The 26,169-nt window shown below is 42.7% G+C and overlaps 1 protein-coding gene across 12 annotated transcripts in view; it reads right to left on the bottom strand.

Moving 5' to 3' along the window:
- FAM184B (family with sequence similarity 184 member B) overlaps positions 1 to 26,169 on the bottom strand; it is a 171,705-nt gene that overhangs the window by 120,391 nt on the left and 25,145 nt on the right. For 6 of the 12 annotated variants that reach the window (XM_017970653.4, XM_017970654.4, XM_035293994.3 and 3 more), the window contains exon 1: positions 22,464 to 22,937. The exons of the other annotated variants lie outside the window; for them this stretch is intronic. In XM_017970653.4, coding sequence (XP_017826142.1) covers positions 22,464 to 22,610 — 147 coding nt within the window. In that variant the 5' untranslated portion in view covers positions 22,611 to 22,937. Of the gene's footprint in view, positions 1 to 22,463; positions 22,938 to 26,169 lie in introns of those variants that run through there. 12 annotated transcript variants of the gene reach the window in all.

Genomic DNA, 26,169 nt, shown 5'->3' with positions numbered 1-26,169 from the left:
CAAACTAGCACAGCTGTACATCAAAATGCCTACAAGGAAGACATTGCTTCCTTGAATGTCTCAGAAGCTCTCTAAATTTTCCATGTTGTTTGCTAAGAACCTAGTACTCTGCCAGCTCCTTCCTGTAAAGTTGGGTCTTCTCATCCATATCCTACTAGCAGGGGATGCTGCTGAATTTGGACAGAACACCTACTTCCAAATGCCAACTGCCCTGACTTCTGAATCACTGCGTCTTCTGGATCTCCTCACTGCCCTGGCCTACACAGCTGAACAGCTCTGCCACTATAGACATAAAAAAACACAGGAGTTGCTGATGCACTCCTGTGCTTTTATGGTTTTTGGACACCGTGTCCCTGGCTGCTCTCAAAGGGATGTTCATTTCTCAGCTCCCATTTTGCTCAGTGCTAGTTCTTTCTTTGCCTGTCAACCCCAGCCACCAAAGTCCAATCGTGCCTTGTGCTTCAGCTTGCCTAAGTCACAATGAGGAGAGTGGATTCTTGGCAGTTCTTTTGAGCACTGGCCTCTAACACTGAAAACAAGATTCTCTACATTGGCTCTTTTTGGGACAACACCTCATAGGCTCAGCGATGAGCCACCTCCCATAGAATTGACACTAGAATCTACCAAAGGGGAGAGAGATCAGCAAATAAGCTACTGATTAGGTCTGCTTTCCTGGCCTGCTTTCAGAGGGTATACACACACACACACACACACACACACACACACACACACCCCAGTACTCAGTTCTAATCTCCTCCCCCATATATATTTAGGCTGTTACCAGATAATTTGATAGGCTTCTTTGGGACAAACAGGCCCTGCTCCAGGGGCTGAGGACAGGAATAGCAGGTCTGGACGAACCCACTTTGGCAGCGTGAAGAGAAGAGGATTTGCAAGATGAATGTCGCCACTGTTGCTGGCTCTTGTCTGCTATATTAATTTCTCCCTTAAAAGAAAGCTGACCCATTTTTTTCTAGCCCACAGCCCTAATGGACTCTTATTCAGAGGCTATCCTACTCTGACATAAAGAGCTGTATTGTATTTAATGATAAGCCTTTTAACGGAATTTGCTATTTCTAGGTCTCTGGGAAAATGCCATTAATGAGCCAGCAAGTGCAAGGAATAGCAGATGTTTGAGGGGCATGCTTTTTCAAGGGCAGACTACCCCGGCAGAAAAGTGAACAAAAACAAGGCACATGTACTTTTGTTTTTTTTTTTTAAGCCTTTTTGGATCTAGTTTGGCCTTACTAAAAATACTATCTAGAGAAACTTTGTTTTCAAAATGTGAAGATATCACTCTTCATGCTCTCCACCCGCCCCCAACACCTACCTACATATTTTTTACTCTATCATCACCCACAAATATTTGTCATTCTAATCATAACAAAATCAGCAGCATGCAAAACTAGACCAAGACCCATGGGCAAACTAAACAGGCTAACATCTGTCACTCAATTTTAAATCTATATGTGGTCAATGCCAATTTAAGAGACTGAATACACCATGAAAAACTGAAGAGAGGAGAGATTAATCTTCCTTTTGCTGTCTGGAACAATTCAGCTCTGCCCCTAAAGCTGCATATTTGCTCAGTAAAACAGAGGCTTGTATTTAACCAGAGGCGCTCTCCTTCGCAAAGCAGTTTATCAATCACCTCTTTTTACTCCACAAGGGCCCTCCAAATTGCACTTCTAACCGGGAAGGGCTCACCAAAGTACAGATATACATTTCTTAAGGGGGTTCTCATATGTTTTGCATCTCTTGGTATTTTCACCAGCACCCAGAGATGTCTCAGCATGCTTTATTAGTTGGAGTTTTGCTGGCACACCCACCCTTTTATCTGTTTCTTACTAGCACCCACTGTTTCCTGGTATTAATGGAGGTGCTAAAGATACAAAAAAAGTAAGACAAGGTTCTTGTCCTCCAAAGTTTAACAGCAAAAAGTGATCCAACTCATTTTATTGAATATTGTTGAGACCAGGGCAGTATGCTAGAAGCTCTTGGGAGTTCAAAGATGAGAAAAGCCAAGTAAAGATACTTGATCATCCTAAAGATTTGCTGTAGTCTGCAGCATCACCTGGGAGCTTGCTTAAAATGCAAATTCTCAGGACTTACTTTTGACCTACTGAAAGAGAAATGCTGTAGGTGGGGCCTGGCCATTAGTGTGTAACATAAACATTTGAGAAGCTCTGGCTTAAAGAGCTCCTAGTAAATACACAGTCTCTCTGCTATCAGACAAGGTAAGTCCAGGACCAGGCAAGATGCCAAGGCTGCAGCTCACAATTGTTAGTGGAGTCCTAAAACCCCCCTAGTTCCCTGAGCCTCAATCCAAGATTTAAATTCACTGGTCTGATGTTTTGTTAAAAAGGAAGGCGCCGTCAGTAGTGGTGAGAAGGATACTATGACAGAAAGTAAGTGTTTTTGTTTCCTACGGCTGCCATAGCATCACTACAAGTGGTTGAAAACACAGAACTTTATTCTCTCTCAATTCTGAAGGCCAGAAATCCAAAATCAAGGTGAACACAGGGGGCTTCTGAGCCTCATGGGAACAATCTGTTCTCTGCCTCTTGCAGCTTCTGGTGGCTTCAGACCGTCTTTGGCTGTGGCTGTTTCACTTCGGTCTCTGCCTCCATTTTTACGTGGCTTCTTTTCTTGTGTCTTTTCCTCTTCTGTCTCAAATCTCACTCTGCTTTTTCCTTATAAGGATAGTCATCATTAGATTTAGAACCTTCCCAATCATACAAGACTATCTCATTTCAAAGCTTAACTTAATCACATCTGTAAAGACTGGTTTTTTTTATTCCCCAAATCAGGTAACATTTACAGGTTACCTGATTTGATACGGTTATCTTTGGGGGAGCCATTTTTTGGTCTTCCAGAACTAGTATCTGCCAAGTGCACATTAGTATGAAGGAGTAAAGGCATGCCTCGTTTTATTGTGCTTTGCTTTATCATGTTTCTCAGATATTGTGTTTTTTACAAATTGAAGGTTAGTGGCAATGCTGCATCAAGCGAGTCTATGGTATCATTTAGTATGTGCTCACTTGTGTATGTCATATTTTGGTGATTCTCATAATATTTCAAACCTTTTCATTATTATATCTGCTATGGTGATCTATAATCAGTGATTTTTTTTTTTTTTTTGTGAGACAGAGTCTCACTCTGTTTGTTGCCCAGGCTGGAGTGCAGTGGCACGATTTCAGTTGCTCACTGCAACTTCTGCCTCCCAGGTTCAAGCAATTCTCCTGCCTCAGCCTCCTGAGTAGCTGGGATTACAGGTGCATGCCACCACATCTGGCTAATTTTTGTATTTTTAGTAGACAGATGAGGTTTCACCATATTGGTCACACTGGTCTTGAACTCCCGATCTCATGATCCGCCCGCCCTGGCCTCCCAAAGTGCTGGCATTACAGGCATGAGCCACCATGCCCGGCCAATCAGTGATATTTGATGTTACTATTGTAATCGATTTGGGACACCATGAACCACGCTCATATAAGATAAATGGCGTGTGTGTTCTGACTGCTCCACTGATGGGCCATTCCCATCTCTCTCCCTCTTCTCAAGCCTCCCCATTCCCTGAGACATAACAATATTGGAACTAGGCCAATTGATAACCTTACAATAGCTTATGAGTAGTCAAGTGAAAAGAAGAGTCACGCATCTCTCACGTTAAATCAAAAGCCAGACATGATTACACTTAATAAGGAAGACATATTGACAGCCGAGAGCTGAAAGCTGGACCTCTTGTGCCAGTCAGCCAAGTTGTGAATGCAAAGGACAACGTCTTGAAGGAATGAAAAGTGCGACTCAAATGAACACATAGATGACAAGAAAGCAAAACGGTCTTATTGCTGAGATGGAGAAAGTTTGAGGTCTGGATCAGATCAGCCACAACATTTTCTTAAGCCAAAGCCTAGTCTAGAGCAAGGCCCTAAGTGTTTTCAGTTATCTGAAGGCTGAGAGAGGTGAGGAAGCTGCAGAAGAAATGCTGGAAGGTAGCAGAGATTGGTTCACGAGGTTTAAGGAAATAGACTGTTCACAACATAAAAGTGCAAGAAACAGCAAGGGCTGACAGAGAAGCTCGGCAAGCTATCCCTAAAATGTAGCTAAGATCATTGAGGAAGGTGGCTGCTCCAACCAACTGACTTTCAATGTAGATGAAACAGGCTTCTACTGGAAGAAGATGCCATCTAGGACTTCTGTAACTAGAGAGAAGCCAAGGCCTGGTTTCAGTACCTAAAAAGCTTTGTTAACAAGGCCATCTCTCTTGAAATGGGCTGATGCAGCTGATGACTTCAAGTTGAAGCCAATGCTCATATACCATTTCTATTATCCTAGTACCAAATATTTATTTATTTACTATTTTTAGGATAGTCTCAAACCCCTGGGCTCAAGTGATTATCCCACTTTAACTTCCCTAACAGCTGGGACTACAGGCATGTGCCAACATGCCTGGCTTCTTAGGGCCCTTTAGAATTATGCTAACTCGGCCAGGTATGGTGGCTCATGCTTGTAATCCTAGCACTTTGGGAGGCTAAAGTGGTCAGATGGCTTGAGCCCAGGAGTTCAAGACAAGCCTTGGCAACATGGCAAAACTCTGTCTCTACAAAAAATACAAAAATTAGCTGGGTATGGTGGTGGGTGCCTGAAGTCCCAGCTACTCAGGAGGCTGAGGTGGGAGGATTACCTTGAGCCCAGAAAGTTGAGGCTGTGGTGAGCCGTGATTGGGCCACTGTACTCCAGCCTGGGTGATAGAGTGACACCCTGTTTCCAAAAAAAATGATGCTAAATCTATTCTGCCTGTGCTCTATAAATGGAAAAACAAAGCCTGGATGACAGCACATCTATTGACAGCATGGTTTGCTGAATATTTGAGGCCCAGTGTTGAGACCTACGTAGCTCAGACAAAAATATTCCTTTCAAAATATTACTGCTCACCTACAAGGCACCTGGTCAACCAAGAGCTCTGATGAAGATATACAAGGAAATAAATGTTCTTGTCATGCCTGCTGACATGATATTCTTTCTGCAGCTCATGAATCAAGGGGTAATTTTGATTTTCAAGTCTTGTTATTTAAAAATACATTTTATAAGGCTAGACCTGCCATAGACAGTGATTCCTTTGATGGATCTGGGCAGAGTAAACTGAAAATCTTCTGCAAAGGATTCATGATTCTAGATGCCATTAAGAACATTCATAATTCATGGGAGGAGGTCAAAATATCTACAATAATAGGAGCTTGGAAGAAGTTGATTCCAAGCCTCATGAATAACTTTGAGGGGTTCAAGACTTCAGTGAAGTAAGTAACTTCAGAGTGATAGAAACAGCAAGAGAACTAGAATTGGAAATTGAGCTTGAAGATGTGACTGGATTGCTGCAATCTCATGATAAAACTTCAGCAAATGAGAATTTGCTTCTTATGGATAAGCAAAGAAAGTGGTTTGAGATGGGATCTATTTCTGGTGAATATGTTTTTGTTGAACATTTTGAAATGACAACATTGGCTATAGAATATTACATAAGCATAGTTGATAAAGCAATGGCAGGGTTGGAGAGAATTTATTCCAATTTTGAAAGATTTTCTACTATGGATAAAATAATATCAAACAGCATTGCATGCTACGGAGAATCTTTCATGAAAGGAAGAGCATATTGATGTAGCAAACTTCATTGCTGTTTGGTTTTAAGAAATTGCCACAGCCACCCCTACCTTCAGCAACCACAACACTGATCAGTGAGCAGGCATCAACATCGAGTTGATGCCTCCACTGGCAAAAAGATTACAACTGGCTGAAGGCTCAGATGATCATTAGCATTTTTTTTTAGCAATGAGGTATTTTAAAATTGAGGTATGTATTTTTTTTAGATATAATGTTATTGTGCATTTAATAGACTACAGTCTAGTGTAAACATAACTTTTATATGCACTGGGAAACCAAAAAAATTTGTGTGACTCTATTGCCATATTAGCTTTATCGTGGTTTGGAACCAAACCTGTAATATCTTTCAAGTATGCCTGTAAAAAAACTGGGCTTATATTTGAAAAAAAAAAGGAGGGGTGGTGTTGGGCACAGTGGCTCACGCCTGTAATCCCAGCACATTGGGAGGCCTGAGGGGACAGATCACCTAAGGTCAGGAGTTTAAGACCAGCCTGGCCAACATGGTGAAACCCCACCTCTACTTAAAATACAAAAAAATCAGCTGAGCATGGTGGCAGGTGCCTGTAATCCCAGCTACTCAGGAAGCTGAGGCAGGAGAATCGCTTGAACCCAGGAGGCAGAGGTTGCAGTGAGCAGAGATCGCGCCATTGCACTCCAGCCTGGGCAACAAGAGTGAGATTCCACCACAAACAAACAAAACAAAACAAGAGCCTACAATTCGAAGGGTAAAGCTATTTTATGGTGGTTGTTCAGGATGCAGCAGTCAAAGTCAAGTCTTTTTCAGAAAACCTACGTAATGCTCATTCTGCTTCAGAAGACTGAGAAGAACATTATTCCTGATGATAGATCAAAGATTCATGGGTAGATCTTTCTGCTTCATCTCTCCAAAGGTCCTACAGCTATACCTCCTAAAGTTTCCATAGCTACGGAAAAGTCTTCCTCAGGAGATCAGGGACAATGTCTTGTCCCTGTAAGAACTGCTAGTATGCTATTGATTCTACTGGCCGCTGAGCTATGAGAGAGGTAGTTGTTTCTCTGATAGCTTGAGCAACCCAGGAGCATTTTCCAGATATATCTTCTTTTCCTGGAGGCTCAGAATATAGGGCGTAACTTCAAACAGGTCCATCAGACAGTCAAAATGCAAACTGACAGTCTGAACTGTGATTATGTCAGTGCAATTTGAAAATAATCCCAGAGTCAGGAGTGGTGGCTCATGCCTATAATCCTAGCACTTGGGAGGCCAAGGTGGGAGGATCACTTGAGTCTAGGAGATTGAGACAGGGTTGGGCAACATAGCAAGAGCTTGTCTCTACAAAAAAATCAACAAAATTAGCTGGGTGTGGTGGCACACATCTATAATCCCAGCTGCTCAGGAGGCTGAGGTGGGAGGATCGCTTGAGCCCAGGAGTTCAAGGCTACAGTGAGGTGTGATTGCACCACTGTACTGCAGCCTGGGCAGCAGAGCAAGACCCTGTCTCAAAAAAAATAAAGTGATTCTGCCATTGTCCCTGTAACTACAAGTGTTGCTCCCATGGAGTTCTTCTAGTTTTTGGATGGTGGCAGAAGAGAGTGTAATAAATGGCTTTTAACATGGCAAGCTTTGCAGTTACCAAGTCAAGACCTCAGCACATCTTGTCTATCGGATTGTTTTTTTTAACTAATCACTAGATATTTCTTTCTCTAGGCTGGTCTCTTCCAGTCTTCCTGATACTCTTTCACGGGCATGACCTGTAACAAAGGTGAGTTCTGCTCATAGGAATCTACCTCAAGAAAATATCTAGCAAGTGTGCAGGAATAGAATCAAAAAAGGGGCCATCACAATATTGATTATACTATTGATTATATTAATATTGGTAATATTGATTATAATGACAAACTGGAATCAACCAGAGTGGCCATGGGGATGATCAATCAACCATGAGGAATGATCTCAACATAACTTCCACGATCCCTCACACTGACAATGTTTTCACAGTTCTTACTTAGCAGCATATCAAAACATGATATAAAAACGGTTTGTATAAAAACAGTAGAAGCTCTTTAGCAGGTCTGCCTGCAACCAACATGGGGATAAACTGATACTCTTCAGCCTCTCTCTGCTCACACTGCCACCTATTTATGCTGGTTGTATTTGTTATTGTAATTATGTAATTTAACACTGTGGTAAGCCAATCATTTATGAATGTGAAAAGAAAGTTGTTGTTCCTGTGAAAACAGGCTTCGCTGCTTTGGAAAAACTCAATAAAGGCAAACTGCTAAAGGAAGAAAACCTGGTATCAAATTATGTGTGATAGAGAAGTAAAAAAGGCTGTGAAACAAACTGTAAACATTTAGGAGAATTCTGAAGAATGAGAATCTAGAACATGTGTTTTAGATTCTCATTTTTCACTTAAATCAAAATGAGAAAAAGTACAAGTGCATTATGAGCAAGGTGACCTTACACTTGGATGAGGCTGGAACAGTCCCTGTTTACATCTGTTGTTTTAGCGCTCTATCTGGATTAGTGCCACCTGCCCCCTATCGGTCTCAGAACAGTCCTATCTGGATGAGACATTAAAAGATCACCCTAACTGTGGATGTACTTTAAACAAGACTAATAAGGTGGAGTGCCAGTCAACAAGCCATTCCCAAATAAATAAAACTGAGTTTTATCTTAAAAGATTAGTGATCTGTGTTTGTTTACATACTTTAAATTAGGGGTCTTCAAACATTTTCTATAAAGGTAGTAATTCCAGGCTTTATTCAGTCTCTGTCACAGCTATTCAGATTTGCTATTTTAACACAAAAGCTGCTCTAGAAAACCTGTAAATGAATGTGCATGGCTGTGTTCCAATAAAACTTTATTCATGGATACTAAATTAGAATTACATATAATTTTCCAGGTGTCACAGAATGTTCTTATTTTGATTTTGTTCAAGTATTTAAATTTTTTTTTCTGTTTTCAAATTATTTCTTCAAAGACATTGAGCAATTAAAAATGTAAAAATCATCCTTGACTTGTAACTCAAATAAAAGTGGGCAGTGGGCCATAGATGTCTGACCCCTGCCCCCACCTTTTTTTTTTTTAAGACAAAGTCTCGCTCTTGTCACCCAGGCTGGGGTGCAGTGGTGTGATCTCAGCTCACTGCAATCTCCACCTGCCAAATTCAAGCAATTCTCCTGCCTTAGCTGCCTGAGTAGCTGGGACTACAGGCACACACCACCATGCCCAGCTAACTTTTGTATTTTTAGTAGAGATGGGGTTTCACCATATTGGTTAGGCTGGTCTCAAACTCCTGACCTCAGGTGATCCACCTGCCTCAGCCTCCCAAAGTGCTGGGGTTACAGGTGTGAGCCACTGTGCCCAGCTTTCTGACCTTTTTAAAAGTTTAAAAATAATATTGTGTATATGTTAGGGTTTTTCTTTTGTGATTGTCAGTTTTCAATTATCCAAAATGTCCAAACAATGTTGAATAAGATCTCTATTATTACATTTGTTCACATTTTTCCTACTTTTCTTGCCTATGAGGTCCACAAGATAAGGAATCTTATATATAACAGGTGCTCAGCAAATATTTCTTAAATGAATGAAGTTAAATTATGCAATCTCCATACAACAGAGTACTAACACAACCATTAAAAATTATGTTGAGCACTTTGGGAGGCCGAGACGGGTGGATCACGAGGTCGAGAGATCGAGACCATCCTGGTCAACATGGTGAAACCCCGTCTCTACTAACAATACAAAAAATTATCTGGGCATGGTGGCGCATGCCTGTAATCTCAGCTACTTGGGAGGCTGAGGCAGGAGAATTGCCTGAACCCAGGAGGCGGAGGTTGCGGTGAGCCAAGATCGCGCCATTGCACTCCAGCCTGGGTAACGAGCGAAACTCTGTCTCAAAAAAAAAAAAAAAAAAAAAATTATGTTGAAGAGTTCAAGATTTATTGTGAAGGGGAAAAACAAAAGTTACACCATAGCTACATATAATACAACTCTACTTTAAAATATATGTGTCTCCCTTTGCAGGGGAAATCATCTAGTAGGGTATGCATAAGTGTTAATAATTATTATATCACTATACCTACAGATTTAGTTTGCTCTCAAATCTTTTGCCTATCTATATTTTTGAGTTTTCATAAATGGGTGTGTTTTCTGTCTGTGATTGATTTCTCATTATTGTTTTTGTTTTACCTTACGACTCTGGTTCCCTGAAGGAATTTGGATCTGATCAAATGGAGGCACCATGTCTGAAGAGACCCCATCATTGTGGTCAGGGGCTAGGAGTGACTCAGTCAGATATTAGCTTGGAAGGGAGTGGGAAGAGACTACTTGTCAGGGCCAGCCAGTTTCCCAGTGTACTTAAAAAGCTTGAAATGAGATGCTAGGACCTCTCGAATTCAAGGCCAGAACCTTGAATGAGGCCTCCTCACTCTCCCATAAGATGCCCATAGGGCCTGGTGAAATTTGGTATATTATTCTAAGAGCAATGGGAGGTCTAAGAAGAATTTTGTTCATTTAGTCTATCAACAAATACTTGCTGGGCAACCACCACTTGCCAGGCACCGTTCTAGGCACTGGGGTTGGGAGAGGACAGAGTAAACAGAAATCTCTACCCTTAGGCAATACACCAATAAGGGAAAAAATGGCAAAAGGAGCTGAGGTAGTCTCGGGAGCAGGGGCAGGGCAGCGGCATTAGTCTGGAGAGACATCTGAGCCAAGTTGGCTGAGTCCGGATTAGGCAGCAGAAACCAAGAGGACAAAGGCCAGCAGTGGCACAAACTTGGCACAAGTGAAGGCCTGAGAGAAGGGTGGTAGGGCAGAGGAAATGCAGGAGCTACCTCAAGTGACCACACAAAAAATTTATTATAAGGTGAACACACTTTCTTCTAAGTAAAATTGGAATTGAAATCCCATCCCAAAGGAAGCCAGTGGTAGGTCTTAAACAAATGAATGACAGGTTCTGTTTATTTTATTTTATTTTTTGAGATGGAATTTCCCTCTGTCACCCAGGCTGGAGGGCAGTGACACCATCTCAGCTCACTGCAACCTCCACCCCTGGGGTTCAAGCAATTCTTCTGCCTCAGCCTCCTGAGTAGCTGGGACTACAGGCATGTGCTACCATGCCTGACTAATTTTTGTATTTTTAGTAGAGATAGGGTTTCACCATGTTGGCCAGGCTGCTCTCGAACTAGTGACCTCAGTTGATCCACCCGCCTCGGCTTCCCAAAGTGCTGAGATTACAGGCATGAGCCACCTCCCTCAGCCATTCTGGTTTATATTTAAAAGATAATCCTTGCTGCTGTATGAGTGGGCAAAAGTGGACTGCAAGGCCAGAGAGAGTGTCACAACAGGGGTTGGTAGCCAGAGGTGAAGGTGGCTCCAACTACCGCGGAGGTGGAAATGGAGAATGGAGGTGCACTTATTCATTTTTGTTTATGAGGTAAAGTCACCAGGACTTGACTCAGAACTAGATTTTTTTTTTTTTTAATGACGGAGTTCTGCTCTGTCGCCGAGGCTGGAGTGCAGTGGGGCAATCTTGATTCACTGCAACCTCCACCTCCTGGATTCAAGCAATTCTCCTACCTCAGCTTCCAGAGTAGCCTGGGATTACCAGCACTCACCACCATGCCTGGCTAATTTTTTTGTTCTTTTACTGAAGACAGGGTTTTGCCATGTTGGCCAGGCTGGTCTCAAACTCCTGATCTCAGGTGATCTGCCCGCCTCAGCCTCCCAAAGTGCTGGGATTACAGGCATGAGCCACCTCTCCCAGCTAGAACTAGATTTAAACAGGAGACACACACTATTCTATTTTTGTTTGTTTTCATTTTAGCAGCGTTATTGAGATACAATTCTTATACCAGGAAATTCACCCAAAAAGTGTACAATTCAATGGCTTTCAGTATCTTCAGAGTTGTGGAACCATCACGACAACCAACTTTAGAACATTCTTATTACCCCATAAAGAAACCTTGCATCTGTTAATCATACTCCTCTGTCTAAGGGATGAAAGGTTTCTTTTTCTATTTATCTATTCTTCAGTTGATGGACATTTAGTTTGTTTCCACTTTTTGGCTATTATGAATAATGTTTCTATGAACATTTTGGCTTCATTTCTCTTGGGTATCTACCTAGGAGTAGAAAGGTAACTATGTCTAAGCATATGAGGGACTGCCAGACCATTTTCCAAAGCAGCTGCATCGTTTTATATGCCCACTGGCTGTGTATGAGGAATGTTGATTCGGTTTTAAGATCCCTCTTGCTGCCGTGTGGAGAAAGGATAGCAGGAAGGCTGAGGCGGGGCAGGGGAGTGTTGGGAGCACTGTGGAAAGTGGAGAGACCAGAATAGTTATGCAGAAGTTGAGGGATCTGAGCAGGGTTCAAGGACATTCAATTTAAGATAAACTTCATACCGTTTTATGGTATGGCGCAAAGATTCGTGAGCGCTCTTCACACAATGAATCACATCGTTAAATTAAAAGATTCCAACAGGGAGGGCTTGTTAAAACAGATCTGCCGATTTCAAGTCTAGAGTCCTAAAGCAAACTGGTATGGAACTGCTTAAACATCTGTCCCCAAACAAGCTCCTGCAAGCAGGAGGATATTTTCAGAAAAGCAAGAGGAGCCAGTGGGTGCAATAAGATTTCCACACCTTTAAGCCATGAAAACACAGGGCTCAAGTGACAGCCTGTTGCTGAGGACTCTTGTGGCAACAGGCATCACTCCTCCTGCCCTACAGCATTGCTCTGGCCTCTCAGCCCAGAGAAGGGCCGGCTTGTTTCCAAGTTGACAACTGGGCAGCAGCCCTTGACTCTCTGAAGTTCCTTCAGTTCAGAAATGGATGGGAAATGAACATCTGTCAAGCTTCAAAGGTGCCAGCGTTGGGTTATAAATGACATTTCACTTCCACCACTTATATTGGTGAAGCCTCACAACATATCACCAAGGTGGAAATATTTCCCCCAATTAAAGATGAGGACAGTTGGCCCCTTTGCATGGGGTGGTCAGAAAAGGCCACTTTGAAGAGATGGTAGCTTAACTGATACCAGCTACACAGGAATCCAGAGGAAGAACATTCCAAGTTAAACCCCAAAATTATTCATTTGCTCTCTAGATGTCTTCACTTGTATTCTTATTAATTTTAATTTATATTCATTAGTATAAATAGGGTGAAAAGTTGCCCTCTAGAAACAAATCAAATTTAATTTCATTTAACATATAACTTTGAATAGAAATTATAATTCTTTTTCCTAGTTAATTCTGATTTATACTCAGGAACTGTTCTCCGCTACATCTCCCAAGCCTATACCCATCACCTCCCATCACCCATCCCCATAACAGAGACAATACCATTGTCTTTATTAGTGTGTTCTCTCTATTAGTGTGCCTTTATTTATTTTTTTTTTTTGAGACAGAGTCTCACTCTGTCACCAGGGTGGAGTGCAGCGGCGCAATCTCGGTTCACTGAAATCTCAACCTCCCAGGTTCAAGTTATTCCCCTGCCTTGAGTAGCCAGGACTACAGGTGTGCATCACCACACCTGGCTAATTTTTTGTATTTTAGTAGAGACGGGGTTTCACCATGTTGGCCAGGATGGTCTCAATCCCCTGATCTCATGATCTGTCTGCCTTGCCTTCCCAAAGTGCTGGGATTACAGGCATGAGCCACTACGCCTGGCGTCTTAATAGATGGATAAGGTTCAGGAACATGGGAGACACAATCCTCATGGTCTGGCTGTGCCACTGTGCAGGAAGCGGTGACTTTGACCTCTTGAACTTCCCACTGAAGATGTATCTCCAGATAAATACCACACTGCCATTCAAAATTTTCCCACTCTCAGGCTAATATGCCTTCTCAAATGAAAGAATTAGTTTTCACTATAACTCTGCACCAAATTCCTCAAAGCTAGACCCATCCTAAGATCTGTCTGTTGGGTCTTTAGGATGTCCCAACATATAACATTCCTCTTCCCCGCTGATGTAATTGAAATGCAAGACTGAGGTGTGAGGCTGCTTTGAGACCAAACTATCACCTTATTATCAACTAAAGTTAATACTGGTGATTGTGGCATACATCCACTGGCAAGCTAAATTCCTGATGCTTACCCATCTGGTTACAATGCTAGGCCAGGGCAGCTCTGCGCCCCCCGGTGCACCTACCCTTTTAAAATTGACAGGTAGAAGAAAATGTATGCTTCCAAGGGTAGATTACTCCATGAGCAGTAAGGGAGGAAGAGAAAAGAGCTCTGCAGGCTCAGTCCCTGCTCCAAACCTAATTAATTATATATTCCCCCTTGCAGTGGAAAAAGTAGTAAAGATAATTGAAAGAGGCTATGGAAAAATCAGGATGAACAGGGAAGAAACTCCCCCACCTCCCTCTCTTCAACACACACACATCTAACGCTGGCTTCTGGATGTCCTAACTCTGTCAATATATATTAATGTGATGTTAGGAAAGAATACTGACCCCCTCCTGGATCTCAGATTCCCCCGCTCTCAATTAGAGATGGTTCTTCCCTCTCAGCCATGCAGAATTGCTTTGCACACAAAGGATGAGTAAGTATGCCAAAGGCTTTGCAAAGTGTGCAAAACTGAAGAATCCCTAAGGTATTACTAACATGGAGAAATTGCAGCCACTTGACTCAGCATTTGCTCTTGCAGGGTCTTCTGACAAACTGGCACAGATACAAACAAGAAGGAGTGAGAGGGCCCCATGAGATTATTTGACTCCTTAGACTTGAGCTTGGCAGCTTCTAGCACTAAGACGCCTACTCATTTCCTCCTGGGTACGTTTCCTCTAGTTGGTCCAGATGAGAGGTACTGCCCTGGTATCTGCTTCTCCTGTGTGTGGTCTGGGTTCCCGAGAGTCAGCCTTCAGTTTGAGAGATGGTTCTTGTAGAGGGATACATGCTATCCCAACTCATTTTCTTGTTTTAATATGAAAGAGTCTTCATTAACACTTGTATTTGGGGTAAGACATTCTATTATTTCTTGAAAATGGGAATTGAGGAATCCCTGGGTAGGAGGGATTCCAGTTCTTCAGGGGATGAGGTTGTGGAGAGAGCTGCAAAATGAAAAACCAGCTAGGGCCTGGTGTGGTGGCTCATGCCTGCAATCCTAGCACTTTGGGAGGTCAAGGTGGGAGGATTGCTTGAGCCCAAGGGTTTGAGACCAGCCTGAGCAACACAGTGAGACCTTATTTCTGCCAAAATTACAAAAAGTTAGCCAGATGTGGTATGCATGCCTGTAGTTCCAGCTACTTAGGAGGCGGAGGTGGGAAGATGTTTTGAGCCCAGGAGGCAGAGGCTGCAGTGAGCCCAGATCGCGCCACTGCACTCCATCCTGGGCGACAGAGCCAGACCCTCTCAAAGACAAACAAACAAACAAAACCCAGCTGGAGAGTGTTAGGTGGGCAAAAACAGACAGAGGTGGACACAGGCCCAGAGGCAGGGCAGGGCCAGGCAAATCTGCCTAAATCTTTCAAGAACAAAAGCTTCCCAAAGGCTTTATTTAATGGGGAATGGATCTGGAACCTCGTCTTCTTCCAAATACCTCCTCTGGGTGCACTTTATTGTTCCATCCTTCAATTGCTCAGAACCAGTGGTTCTCAACCCTGTCGGCACACTGGATGCACCTGAAGGGGTCAAAAAAAAAAAAATACTAATGCCTGTCACCTTTCTCTTATAAGATGGGCCTGGGTCTGTGTATGCTGTTTGGTTTGCCTGTTTTAAATTTTGATTTCGAAATAATCTCAAACTTAGGAAACAACTGACAGAAAAAGGACAGTACCAAGAACATCCACATACTCTTTTACTCAGAATCTCCTGTTTTTCTCCATTTTGTCTCATTTAGCCTTTATTCTATTTCCATATTCTGTTTTCTACATTATGAAATGAAATACTTTGAGAGTAAGGCATCATACTTCCTTAAACATAAGATCAGCTTCGACGTGCATTTCTTAAGAATGAGATATTTTCTTGCATAGCCATAGTACAGTCAACTCCAGTAAACTTAACATTGATACAAACGCTTTTACCTTCTTTTCCTGCTGTGTTCCAGTTTTGTCAACTGACCCAGTCATCTCCATGTAGCAATTTCCCGCATCAGTATAGAATTCAATCTAGGACAGGCACTGCAGCACTGCATTTAGTTGTCAAGTCTTTAACTGTTTTTTTTTTTTTTTTTTTAGACAGCATTTCACTCTTTTGCCCAGGCTAGAGTGCAATGGCACGATCTCGGCTCACCGCAACCTCCGCCTCCCGGGTTCAAGCGATTCTCCTGCCTCAGCCTCCTGAGTAGCTGGGAGTAAATGCATGCCCCACCACACCCGGCTAATTTTGTATTTTTAGTAGAGGCAGGGTTTCTCCATGTTGGTCAGGCTGGTCTCGAACTCCTGACCTCAGGTGATCTGCCCACCTCAGCCTCACAAAGTGCTGGGATTACGGGCATGAGCCCCCAGCCTAACTGTGAGTTTTTAAAAGCTCTCCGTGTGGAGTCTATTATCTTAAGTGAAGTAACTCAGAAACAGAAAGTCAAATATCACATATTCTCACTTATAAGTGGGAATTAAATAATGTGTATGCAGGAACACAGAATGTGGAATAACAGACACTGAAGACTCCAAGGGTGGGAGGCTGGAAGGTGGATGAGGGATGAAAATTGCTTACTGGGTACAACGTACCCTTTTCATGTGATGGTTTCACTAAAAGGCCAGACTTCACTACCACACATTGTACTAATGTAAAAAGCACTTGTACCCCCTAGACTTATACAAACTAAAAATAAATAGATATTTTAGAATATTTTGGATACATTGGTATAGTAAAAAAATAAATAAGGGCTCTGTAGGTGATTTTAATGTGCACCTTGGGTCACTGTGTAAATGAATATTCATTTACTACACTACCACATATTGAGTGCCTACCAGGTGTAAAGTATTATGAATAAAATTACAGAGCCTAGTACTTTAAGGACATACTATCCACAAGTCAACTATAATATCAGAGGAATGAGTATCATGAAACAAACCTATGGAAGGAAACTTGAATTAAACTGAACAAGCTTACTGAGGAACTACTATGTGCCAGACATTGTGCAAACTGCTGGAGAAACAGATGGATAGGTAAAAGTAATTAATACACAGTTAAAAATTAATTAACACATTGTTAATCACAAAAGTAAGGTTTTTAAAAGTTTTGGAGGAGGTAGGGCTCAAAAGATAAGCAGGATTTTACTTTTAGAGATGAAGACATTTCAGGAGAGGAAACTGCATGAGGAAAACTAGGTGAGTGCACAGTGGAGTAAGGAAAGAATCTATTTCCTGTGACCTGAGAATTGGGTGCATAGGGATGTACCAGGAGACTGTACTGAAGAAGTAGGCTGGAGAATGTATGATGGCACACTTTGCAAAACAATTTGGCAGTTTCTTAAAAAATTAAAAGTTATCATACAACTTAATAATTGTACTCCTAGGTATCTACCCAAGAACACACAAAGACTTGCACATGAATGTAATATTCATGGCAGCATTATTCATAAAAGCCAAAAGGTAGAAACTCAAATGTCCATCAACTGGTGAATGGATAAATAAAAATGGCATGCCCATACAATAAGATAGATAAGTAAGCAATAAAAAGGAATGAATTAATGATATGTGTTACAACGTGGATGAACCTAAAAGAACTAGATGGAGGCCAGGCACGGTGAGGGCTCACTCCTGTAATCCCAGCACTTTGGGAGGCCAAGGCGGGCAGATCATGAGGTCAGGAGACCCAGACCATATTGGCTAACACAGTGAAACCTTGTCTCTACTAAAAATACAAAAAAGCAGCTGGGCGTGGTGACACACACCCATAATCTCAGCTACTTGGGAGGCTGAGGCAGAAGAATCGCTTGAATCCTGGAGGCAGAGGTTGCAGTGAGCTGAGATCGCACTGCTACACTCCAGCCTGGGCGGAAGAGTGAGACTCCATCTCAAAAAAAAAAGAATTAGATGGAAAGAATAATATATTATATGGTTTCATTTAGAGATAATTTAAAGAGATGGGAAGTAGATGAATAGTTGGCTGGGGCTGACGGTGGGAACAGGAACTGATTACAAATGGGCACAAGGTAAGATTAATTCCAGGTGATGAAAATGTCCCTAAAACTGGATTATGGTTACGGCTCAATGACTGAAACAATATTGAACTGAACACTTAAAACAGGTGAATTTTATGATATGTAAATTACACCTCAATAAAGCTATAAAAATTTAAAAAGCTATTAATCAAAATTAGGCAGAAAGAAAACAGAGCAATCTTATACATAAAAAATATAATTATTGAAATTCAGAAAATTTAACAGATGGGGCCAGGGGTGGTGGCTCATGCCTGTAATCCCAGTACTTTGGGAGGCTGAGGCGGGCAGATTATGAGGTCAAGAGATTGAGACCATTCTGGCCAACATGGTGAAACCCGTCTACTAAAAATACAAAAATTAGCTGTGCATGGTGGCAACCAGGCAAGACTCAGTCTCAAAAAAAAAAGCAAACAATAACAACAAAAACTTAATAGATGGGTAAAACTCTGGACTAGACAAATTATTTAGAAGACTGGCAAATTGGAAGGCAAGGAATTCACCAGGGTGCAATACAAAGACAAAATCTTTTTTAAAAAGATAACATCTCAGGATACAGACAGTGAGGCTTCCTCACTTACCTAATGGTAGTGCCAGAAAACTTAATGGAGGTAATGGCTAGGAAGCAATATTGCAAGAGAAAATCAGTAATAATTTTCCAGAATTAAAGAAAGCACATGCACACCTGTATTCCCAGCACTTTGGGAAGCCAAGGCAGGAAGATTGCTTGAGCTCAGGAGTTTGAGATCAGCGTGGGCAACATAGTGAGACCCTGTCTGTACAAAAAAAAAATTTCTTTTTAATTAGCTGGGCATGGCGGCTCATGCTTGTAGTCCAGCTTGAGCCTGAGAGGTCAAGGCTGCAGTGAGCTATGATCACACCACTGCACCACTCCAACTTGGATGACATAGTGAGACCCTGTCTCAAAAAAAAAAAAAAAAAAAAGAGCACATGATAATCCTCAACAGATAGTACCTGCCACTTTTGCAGAAGATAAAGATAAACTAACACCAAGACAGTTCTAGTAAACCTGCTGAACCACAAAAATCAACTAAACAAATCTGAAATGTTATCAAGGACAAAAGGCAGCTTATTTACAAAGGAATGAAAATTATATTGGCAGTATATTTTTTAACCAGCAACAATCAGTACCAGAAGACAGGGGAGTACTATCATCAGCGTGGTATGGGAAAATAACTATTCACTAGAATCTTATATCCAAATAAATTATCATACAACAGTGAGGGCAAAATTAAGACATTTTCCAATATACAATGAATTCCCTCCCATACCAACACACCTACGAAAGAACTATTAAAGGATGAACTTCAGCCAGAAAAAAAGTGAACCCAAGGGATCGCTGTAGATCCATGAAAAGAAAATGAGCAGAAAAATTGATAAAATGTCAATCAATTTCATTAACTTTTAACTACAAAAACTATTTTTAAATTTAAGAAGAAATAGATTGAATTTGGTGGTACATGCCTGAGCTTTGGGAGGCTGAGGCAGGAGGATTGCTTGAGGCCAGGAGTTGGAGACCAGCCTGGGCAACATAGTGAGACTTTATTTCTTTTTGTTGTTGTTGTTGTTGTTTATTTTTCTGTTATTTTGAGACTCTATTTCTACAAAAAGTTTTTGAAAAAGAAAAAATTAGCCAGGGGTGGTGGTGCACACCTATTCCTAGCTACTTGGGAGGCTGAGGTGGGAGGATCACTTGAGGCCAGGAGTTTGAGGCTGCAGTCAGCCATGACTGTGCCACTGCACTCCAGCCTGGGTAACGGAGCAAGATCCTGTCTCTTAAACTAACAAACGGAAGTAAAAATAAAACTGTGCGGCCGGGCGCGGAGGCTCAAGACTGTAATCCCAGGACTTTGGGAGGCCGAGGCGGGTGGATCGCGAGGTCAAGAGATCGAGACCATCCTGGTCAACATGGTGAAACCCTGTCTCTACTAAAAATACAAAAAATTAGCTGGGCATGGTGGTGCGCACCTGTACTCCCAGCTACTCAGGAGGCTGAGGCAGGAGAATTACCTGAATCCAGGAGGCGGAGGTTGCGGTGAGCCGAGATCGCGCCATTGCACTCCAGCCTGGGTAACAAGAGCGAAACTCCGTCTCAAAAAAATAAATAAATAAATAAATAAAAATAAAAAACACTCTAGGCAGCAATAATAGGATGGGAAGGAAGGGGCTGTTAGATGAGTGAAATATACAAAGTTTTTTCATGGGAAGAAACAGTTACTATGTTAGAAAAAAATCAGAGTAAGAATATATGTTGAAAAATAAAAGATGATTCTGAGAACAATAGAAAGAAAACCTAAAGCTCTCAAACCAGTAGTGAAATATGGATTACTTTACTAATCCGACAGAAGGCAAGAATGGAAGAAAAAAGCAAGGAGAAAGAATGTTAAATGAAAAATATAAAATCCAATGGAAGAAAACCCCAGATATATCAGTAATCGCAATAAATGTCTGTGGATTACATTCACCTGTGAGAAACACAACCAAAATAAAACTCATAGAAAAATTAAATATGGCAATATGAAAAAATAGTAGCCAAAAGAAGGGTGGCCTATTAATAACAAAAATTTCTAATTTAAACAATGAGCATAAAAATGGTAAACAAAGGCACTATATAAGCATCAATCATGATTTCTAATACAGAATATACAAAAAACACTGCCTACTGTGTGCCAAGAATCATGTATGACTTCTATACTGCTGTATTTTCAGACTTGGCACATAATAGGTATGTCATAATATTGAGTGGAATGATTACTATATTATATCGAAGTGATCTGTTTATGTGTTTGTCATACCACAAAGGCAAGACCATATATTACTAATTATTATGCCATTAACAGTCAGCATAGTGCTGGCACATAGTAGGAATTCCACAAGTCCACAGTAAATTCAGGGATCATCTCTTCCATAAAATCTCCCCTCACTGTTCCCGCCCATACTGATTTGTCCGTTGTTTCTACTTAAACACTCGTAATTAGAAACACCCAATTTAGGCCGGGCGCAGTGGCTCACACCTGTAATCCCAGCACTTTGGGAGGCCGAGGCGGGTGGATCATGAGGTCAAGAGCTCGAGACCATCTTAGTCAACATGGTGAGACCCCATCTCTACTAAAAATACAAAAAATTAGCTGGGCATGGTGGCTCGTGCCTGTAATCCCAGCTACCCGGGAGGCTGAGGCAGGAGAATTGCCTGAACCCAGGAGGCGGAGGTTGTGGTGAGCGGAGATCGCGCCATTGCACTCCAGCCTGGGTCACAAGAGCGAAATTCCGTCTCAAAAGAAAAAAAAAAAGAAAAAAGAAACACCCAATTTAGCAACCAAGACATAGTCTTCTAGCTTTCTCTCAATAGTTCAAATCTTGTTTTTCTAAAAATATTTTAGATTCTTTGCAGATAGAGAAGATGCCTTGCACTGTGCCAAATGCCTTTTCAGGTACTTGAATAAATACATATTTTGGTTGATGTCACTGTTTAGATGAATGTAGGTTAGATCAATAGTACCAGCCATACAAGTCAAGGACTGTAAGGGTTATCTCCATTCCCTTTTTTCATCCCTTGACCAAAGAGAGCCCTGTTTGGAGACAGCTTCATGTGCAAAGAATGTGAAGTTAATGAGACAGGTGGGAGAAGGCGGCTAGTGTTCAATTCCAAACCTCTGTGCTTTATTCCTCCTGGCAAAAGAGTGCAGTTGTTGGGGCAGGGGGAGGGGAATGTCTGTGATCCCACAAAAAAGTGGGTGTGGGAGAGGGAGATAGTGAGGAAAGAGCATGTTCCAGACACTACAGGACAGACCTGGACCTGACTTTTCCCTGGTGGGCATGGTGCTAGGAGTTTATTATGAGATCGAAAGGAAACCCAAGGCAAACAGCTAAATTCATTCACTTAAAACCTTGCATAGGAGGCAGTGAGGAATGTTGTCCATCTTGACAAGGCACAGAGGGGAGTCAGCGACAAGGAGGTCCTAAATGGGGAGCTGCAGAGGGTTAACAAAAAGCACTGGTGACATCTTGCTGGTCTTCTTGAAAAAGACATAGTGTGGAGAGGTTCAATCAGAGCCCTACACGAGGTAGGGAGGTGGGCTGGCTGACCTCCCAAGGTCCTTCCTAATCTCATAATTATTTGATGAATCGTGCCCTTCCCCATTTACGCTCCTACACACGTCTGCACTCAGTTTGATAGTAAGTCCCCAGGGCTGCATTCCAGGTTTAGTGCGGTCCCACGCAAGCTCAACAAATCACACAAATATTTGTTGAATGAAGGAATAAATAGATCAAGCCTACATGAACTCCAGCTGTAAAGCATGGCAGTTGAATCAAATCACAACATTGTAGGCACGGCTACTTGAGCAAAGCTGGCGGACGGACACACACACACACACGCGCGCGCGCGCGCCCGCGCGCCCGCGCGCGCATTCGATTTACATTCCCACCTTGGAAAAGCACAGACCACCTGCTCAGCAAGCAGGTTGTGGGAGTTTCCTTGGCAAGGATCCTCTTTCTCTGCTGCTTTAGGATGGTGCCTTTAGAAGGTCAAGTCACCCGGATTTAGGACCGCTTCCTTTCCCGGTTGGCCTCTGGGACAAAGTTTCTGCCTGGATTCGGCCCCGGCCTCCCGGGACGCGCACCCGCACTCCCTCCCGTCTCCGGTGCCCCGGGAGCTCAGCTCGCTGGCCAGCTGCGCCCCACCTTACCTTGGTGAGCTGGGCGATCTTCTTGCACATTTTCACGTGCATCTCGGGATCACAGTCCATTCTCCAGCCGGCGCCACCGCGGGCGTCGGCTTTGGATCCCAGGCAGGTCCCGGGCGGGTTAATTTTGCTGTTGAGAGCAGAAGCCATCGCTAAAACGCGCCCAGCACTCAAAGACTCTCGCTCGTGTTCTCCTTGCCCAAAGTGTGCACGTGCGTGCGCGCGCGGGCGTGCGAGAATGTGGGCTTTCTCGGGAGAGGTGGCACTGCAGTCCCGCCGCCTGCACCGCCGAGTGGCCCCCGCTTCCCGGAGGTCTCCGCCTCCCGGGCCCACCCGCGCGCCCACCCTTTCTCCTCTCCCGCTGGCTCTCTGGCTTGCTGGCTCCGCGGGCACCCGCACCCTGCGGCGAGGCGCCGGCACCCCGCACGTGTCGCTGGCGATCCGCCTGCAGCTCCCCAGCCAGTGAGGGTTTCATCTGCAAGGGGAGAGCTTCCGCGGCAAGGAGCCGCCAGCCTTGCGGGGGTTGCGTTGGGCGGGTGCGGCGCTCTTGGACACGTGGGTGGCGCGCGACCCTGGACTCCGTGGCGACGGACCCCACCCGAGGTGGGCATCTCAGGCCAAAGAGGAAGAGCCCCCGAGGAGGGACAGGGCACAGTGACCCGCGGCTCCTGAGTCTCGGAGCTGAGGACGGAGATGGGAGTGGGGGACGAGATGCTAAGAGAGGGGCGGATAGGTGAAGGAGAGCCACTCGGACTCGAGGAGGTGTGTGCGTCCGGGGCTCACGGTGTGAGCCAGAGCCTGAGTTGCGGGAGTGCAAGGCGGGGCTGGGGATGAGAGCCCTCCTTTCTGGATCTTGGAGAGGAGCCAGGACTTTGCGGGAGGATTGCCGGAGATGCTCAAACAAAGGGGAGAAGCCAAGGGAATGGCAGGGTGAGAGTAACCAAAATCTGAGATTCAAGTGCCAAACGCGTTGTGCAGGCAGCGGTAGGGACGCAGAGACAAAGTCATTAGAGAGGTAGAAAGGATGGTGTCAGGTGCGGGAAAGGAATGGAGCAGTTAGATGAGTAATAGATGGAACTGAAAATCTAAGTAAACTGAGCCCAGTGAAAGTAAAATGAGTTGTCCAAATCCACACTACTGGCCTTGGGCAGACTGGAGCCAGACTCTCAAATTTTCGGATTCTGAGCTGGTGCCTGTTTAGTGTTTGGTGAGGGGAGAGGTTAGCGGGCCAAATTTCTTTCTGCCGTGTTCTCTGGTTTCAAACAGTGGGCTTTGAGAGAAAGTGACAGTACCCTGATCAGCTTTTCCTAAAGTCTTAATAATAGTGTCTTCATGATAGTTTGCATGGTGAATGTGTATTTTTACGAACTGCCTTATCAGCAATTTTAATAATCGTCATAAACCAAGCAAGCAAGCTTCAAAGGGTCTCAGAAACCACAGTACCACCCATCCATACTGAAGGTAACAATACCCATTTTTATCGATGAGGAAAATTGACCCAGAAAATTTGTACCTAGTCAGGCAATTACATGTAGCACTGTTTCTGAAACAGACATTTCTATTCTAGATTCTGTATCAAATGACCAACCTCGGTTTTTGATTTCTAGTTTACCATCTTCAAGTTCTCTTTTTAGCACAAACCCTCCCTCCCCCAGTTCCGTTAGAAAACAGAAGGCCTAAATCAAAATCATGGCCAAGAATTCTGCACCCTATCCTAGATTCCATGAATCAAAACCTCTGAGGATGGGGGTCAGGGGGGTCAGGAATCCACATTAAACAGGTCTCTGCTTAATTCCAAATTGTGGAAATTGTGTATTTAGAATGTTTTCTTCAGGATCTTAATATACACTAAATTTTACAGGAATTCAACCACTGTGGAAACTAAAGAAAAATTAGCCTTTTTGGTCAAGAACTTTACCAAAAGTTGTTCACCATTTTAGAAAATCACATCAAGGGTTAGGTGGCTACTGATATTTGATCGCCAATACAACACACTTCTTTAATTTTTAATTTTTTTGAGATAGAGTCTTGCTCTGTCACCCAGGCTGGAGTGTAGTGGCATGATCTCGGTTCACTGCAGTTTCTGCCTCCTGAGTTTAAACCATCCTTGTGCCTCAGACTCTGGAGTAGCTAGAATAACAGGCCTGCACCACCAAGCCCGGATAACTTTTGTATTTTTAGTAGAGACAGGGTTTCACCAGGTTGGTCTCGAACTCCTGTCCTCAAGTGAAACTGTCCACCTAGGCCTCCCAAATTGCTGGAATTACAGGTGTGAGCCACTGTGCCCAGCCACCACACACTTCTAACTGCCACATTCATGGTGAGCCTAGCTATATATGCAAGCATCTGAGTACTACATTATGTCCCTCAGTATCAATAGGGGATATGTTCCAGGACCCCTTCAGATACCAAAACCCATGGATGTTCAAGTTACTTATATAAAATGGTATAGCATTTGCATATAACCTACTCACATCCTCTTGTATACATTAAATCATCTCTATATTATTTATAATACCTAATATAATGTAAATGTTATATAAATAGTTGTTATACTGTATTGTTTAGGGAATGCAAAATAGTCTGTATATGTTCAGTATAGATGCAAAAACATACATCTACTTCTTTTCCTCAAATATTTTTGACTTGTGGTTAGTTGAATTTGAGGATGTGGAACACATGGATATGGAGGGCCAATTGTATGTATTATTTAATTATAATGAAATATCAAGAATCAAATGTCAAAAATTTCAAAGTCAAGAAATTATGCATATTTTTAAATGTGTATATTATCTATGAATTTCAAGATAGTAACATGAATGTTATAAAAAGTTGGGTCTGAAAAGAACTGAAAACCATTGCTCTAGATGATCTTATACACACTAAAGTTTAGAAAAACTGCAAGTCTAACACCAAGTTTTAGATTTTTAATAATGATTTCATTAGGTCCTGGGGCTAAAATATGTTCTAGTAGGGAAAATTATACTTTCAACTTTACAATGGAAGACCATGGATAAATCAGACTCCCTTATCAGCTTTGTTGGCCCACAGCTGCTATAACCAAGGCACCAGGAGCTGACCTGTTTTGGAGAGTCCTCTGCAGTTCCTAGGATTTTCCAGCACTGGGATTAGTAGGTCCCTTTATACCACCAGGAATGAAATTGAGGTCAGAAGAGAATTAAGTACTATATCAAATGTGGAGGTGGAATTACACTTATTAGGCCACTAATGTCACACTGGCACTCTGCTAAGCCCTTTGCACATGTTCTGACCTTCTCTAAGGTACTTATTGTCATCCTCATTCTACAGACTAGGAAAGTAAAGCTAAGGCAGGCTGAGTCCCCAGCTGTACATAGCTAGTGAATGGATCTGGGTCTATCTGACTTCAAAGGTGATATTCTTTCCGACTGATTTGTCTTTTCTTTAGATTACAAATATAAGCTTCCCAGAGTACAATGCTGGCAATATGAATTTATTTCTTTTTAAAATTCATATTTTTAAAAATAGAAACAGGTCTCATTATGTTTTCCAGGCTGATCTTGAACACCTGACTTCAAGTAATCTTCCTACCTCAGCCTACCAAAAGTGCTGGAATTACAGGTGTGAGCCACTGTGCCTGGTCAGAAAAATTTAAAATCATAGTTGATTTGTTCTTTCTTTAGATTATAAAATTCTTGTAGTATCCCCCCCAAACATCCTCACCCATAAT

The sequence above is a fragment of the Callithrix jacchus genome, chromosome 3 (assembly GCF_049354715.1).
Source record: "Callithrix jacchus isolate 240 chromosome 3, calJac240_pri, whole genome shotgun sequence".
Lineage (NCBI taxonomy): Eukaryota > Metazoa > Chordata > Mammalia > Primates > Cebidae > Callithrix > Callithrix jacchus.
The sequence above is the reverse complement of the archived record's forward strand: the minus strand, read 5'-3'. Positions and strand labels throughout refer to the sequence as shown.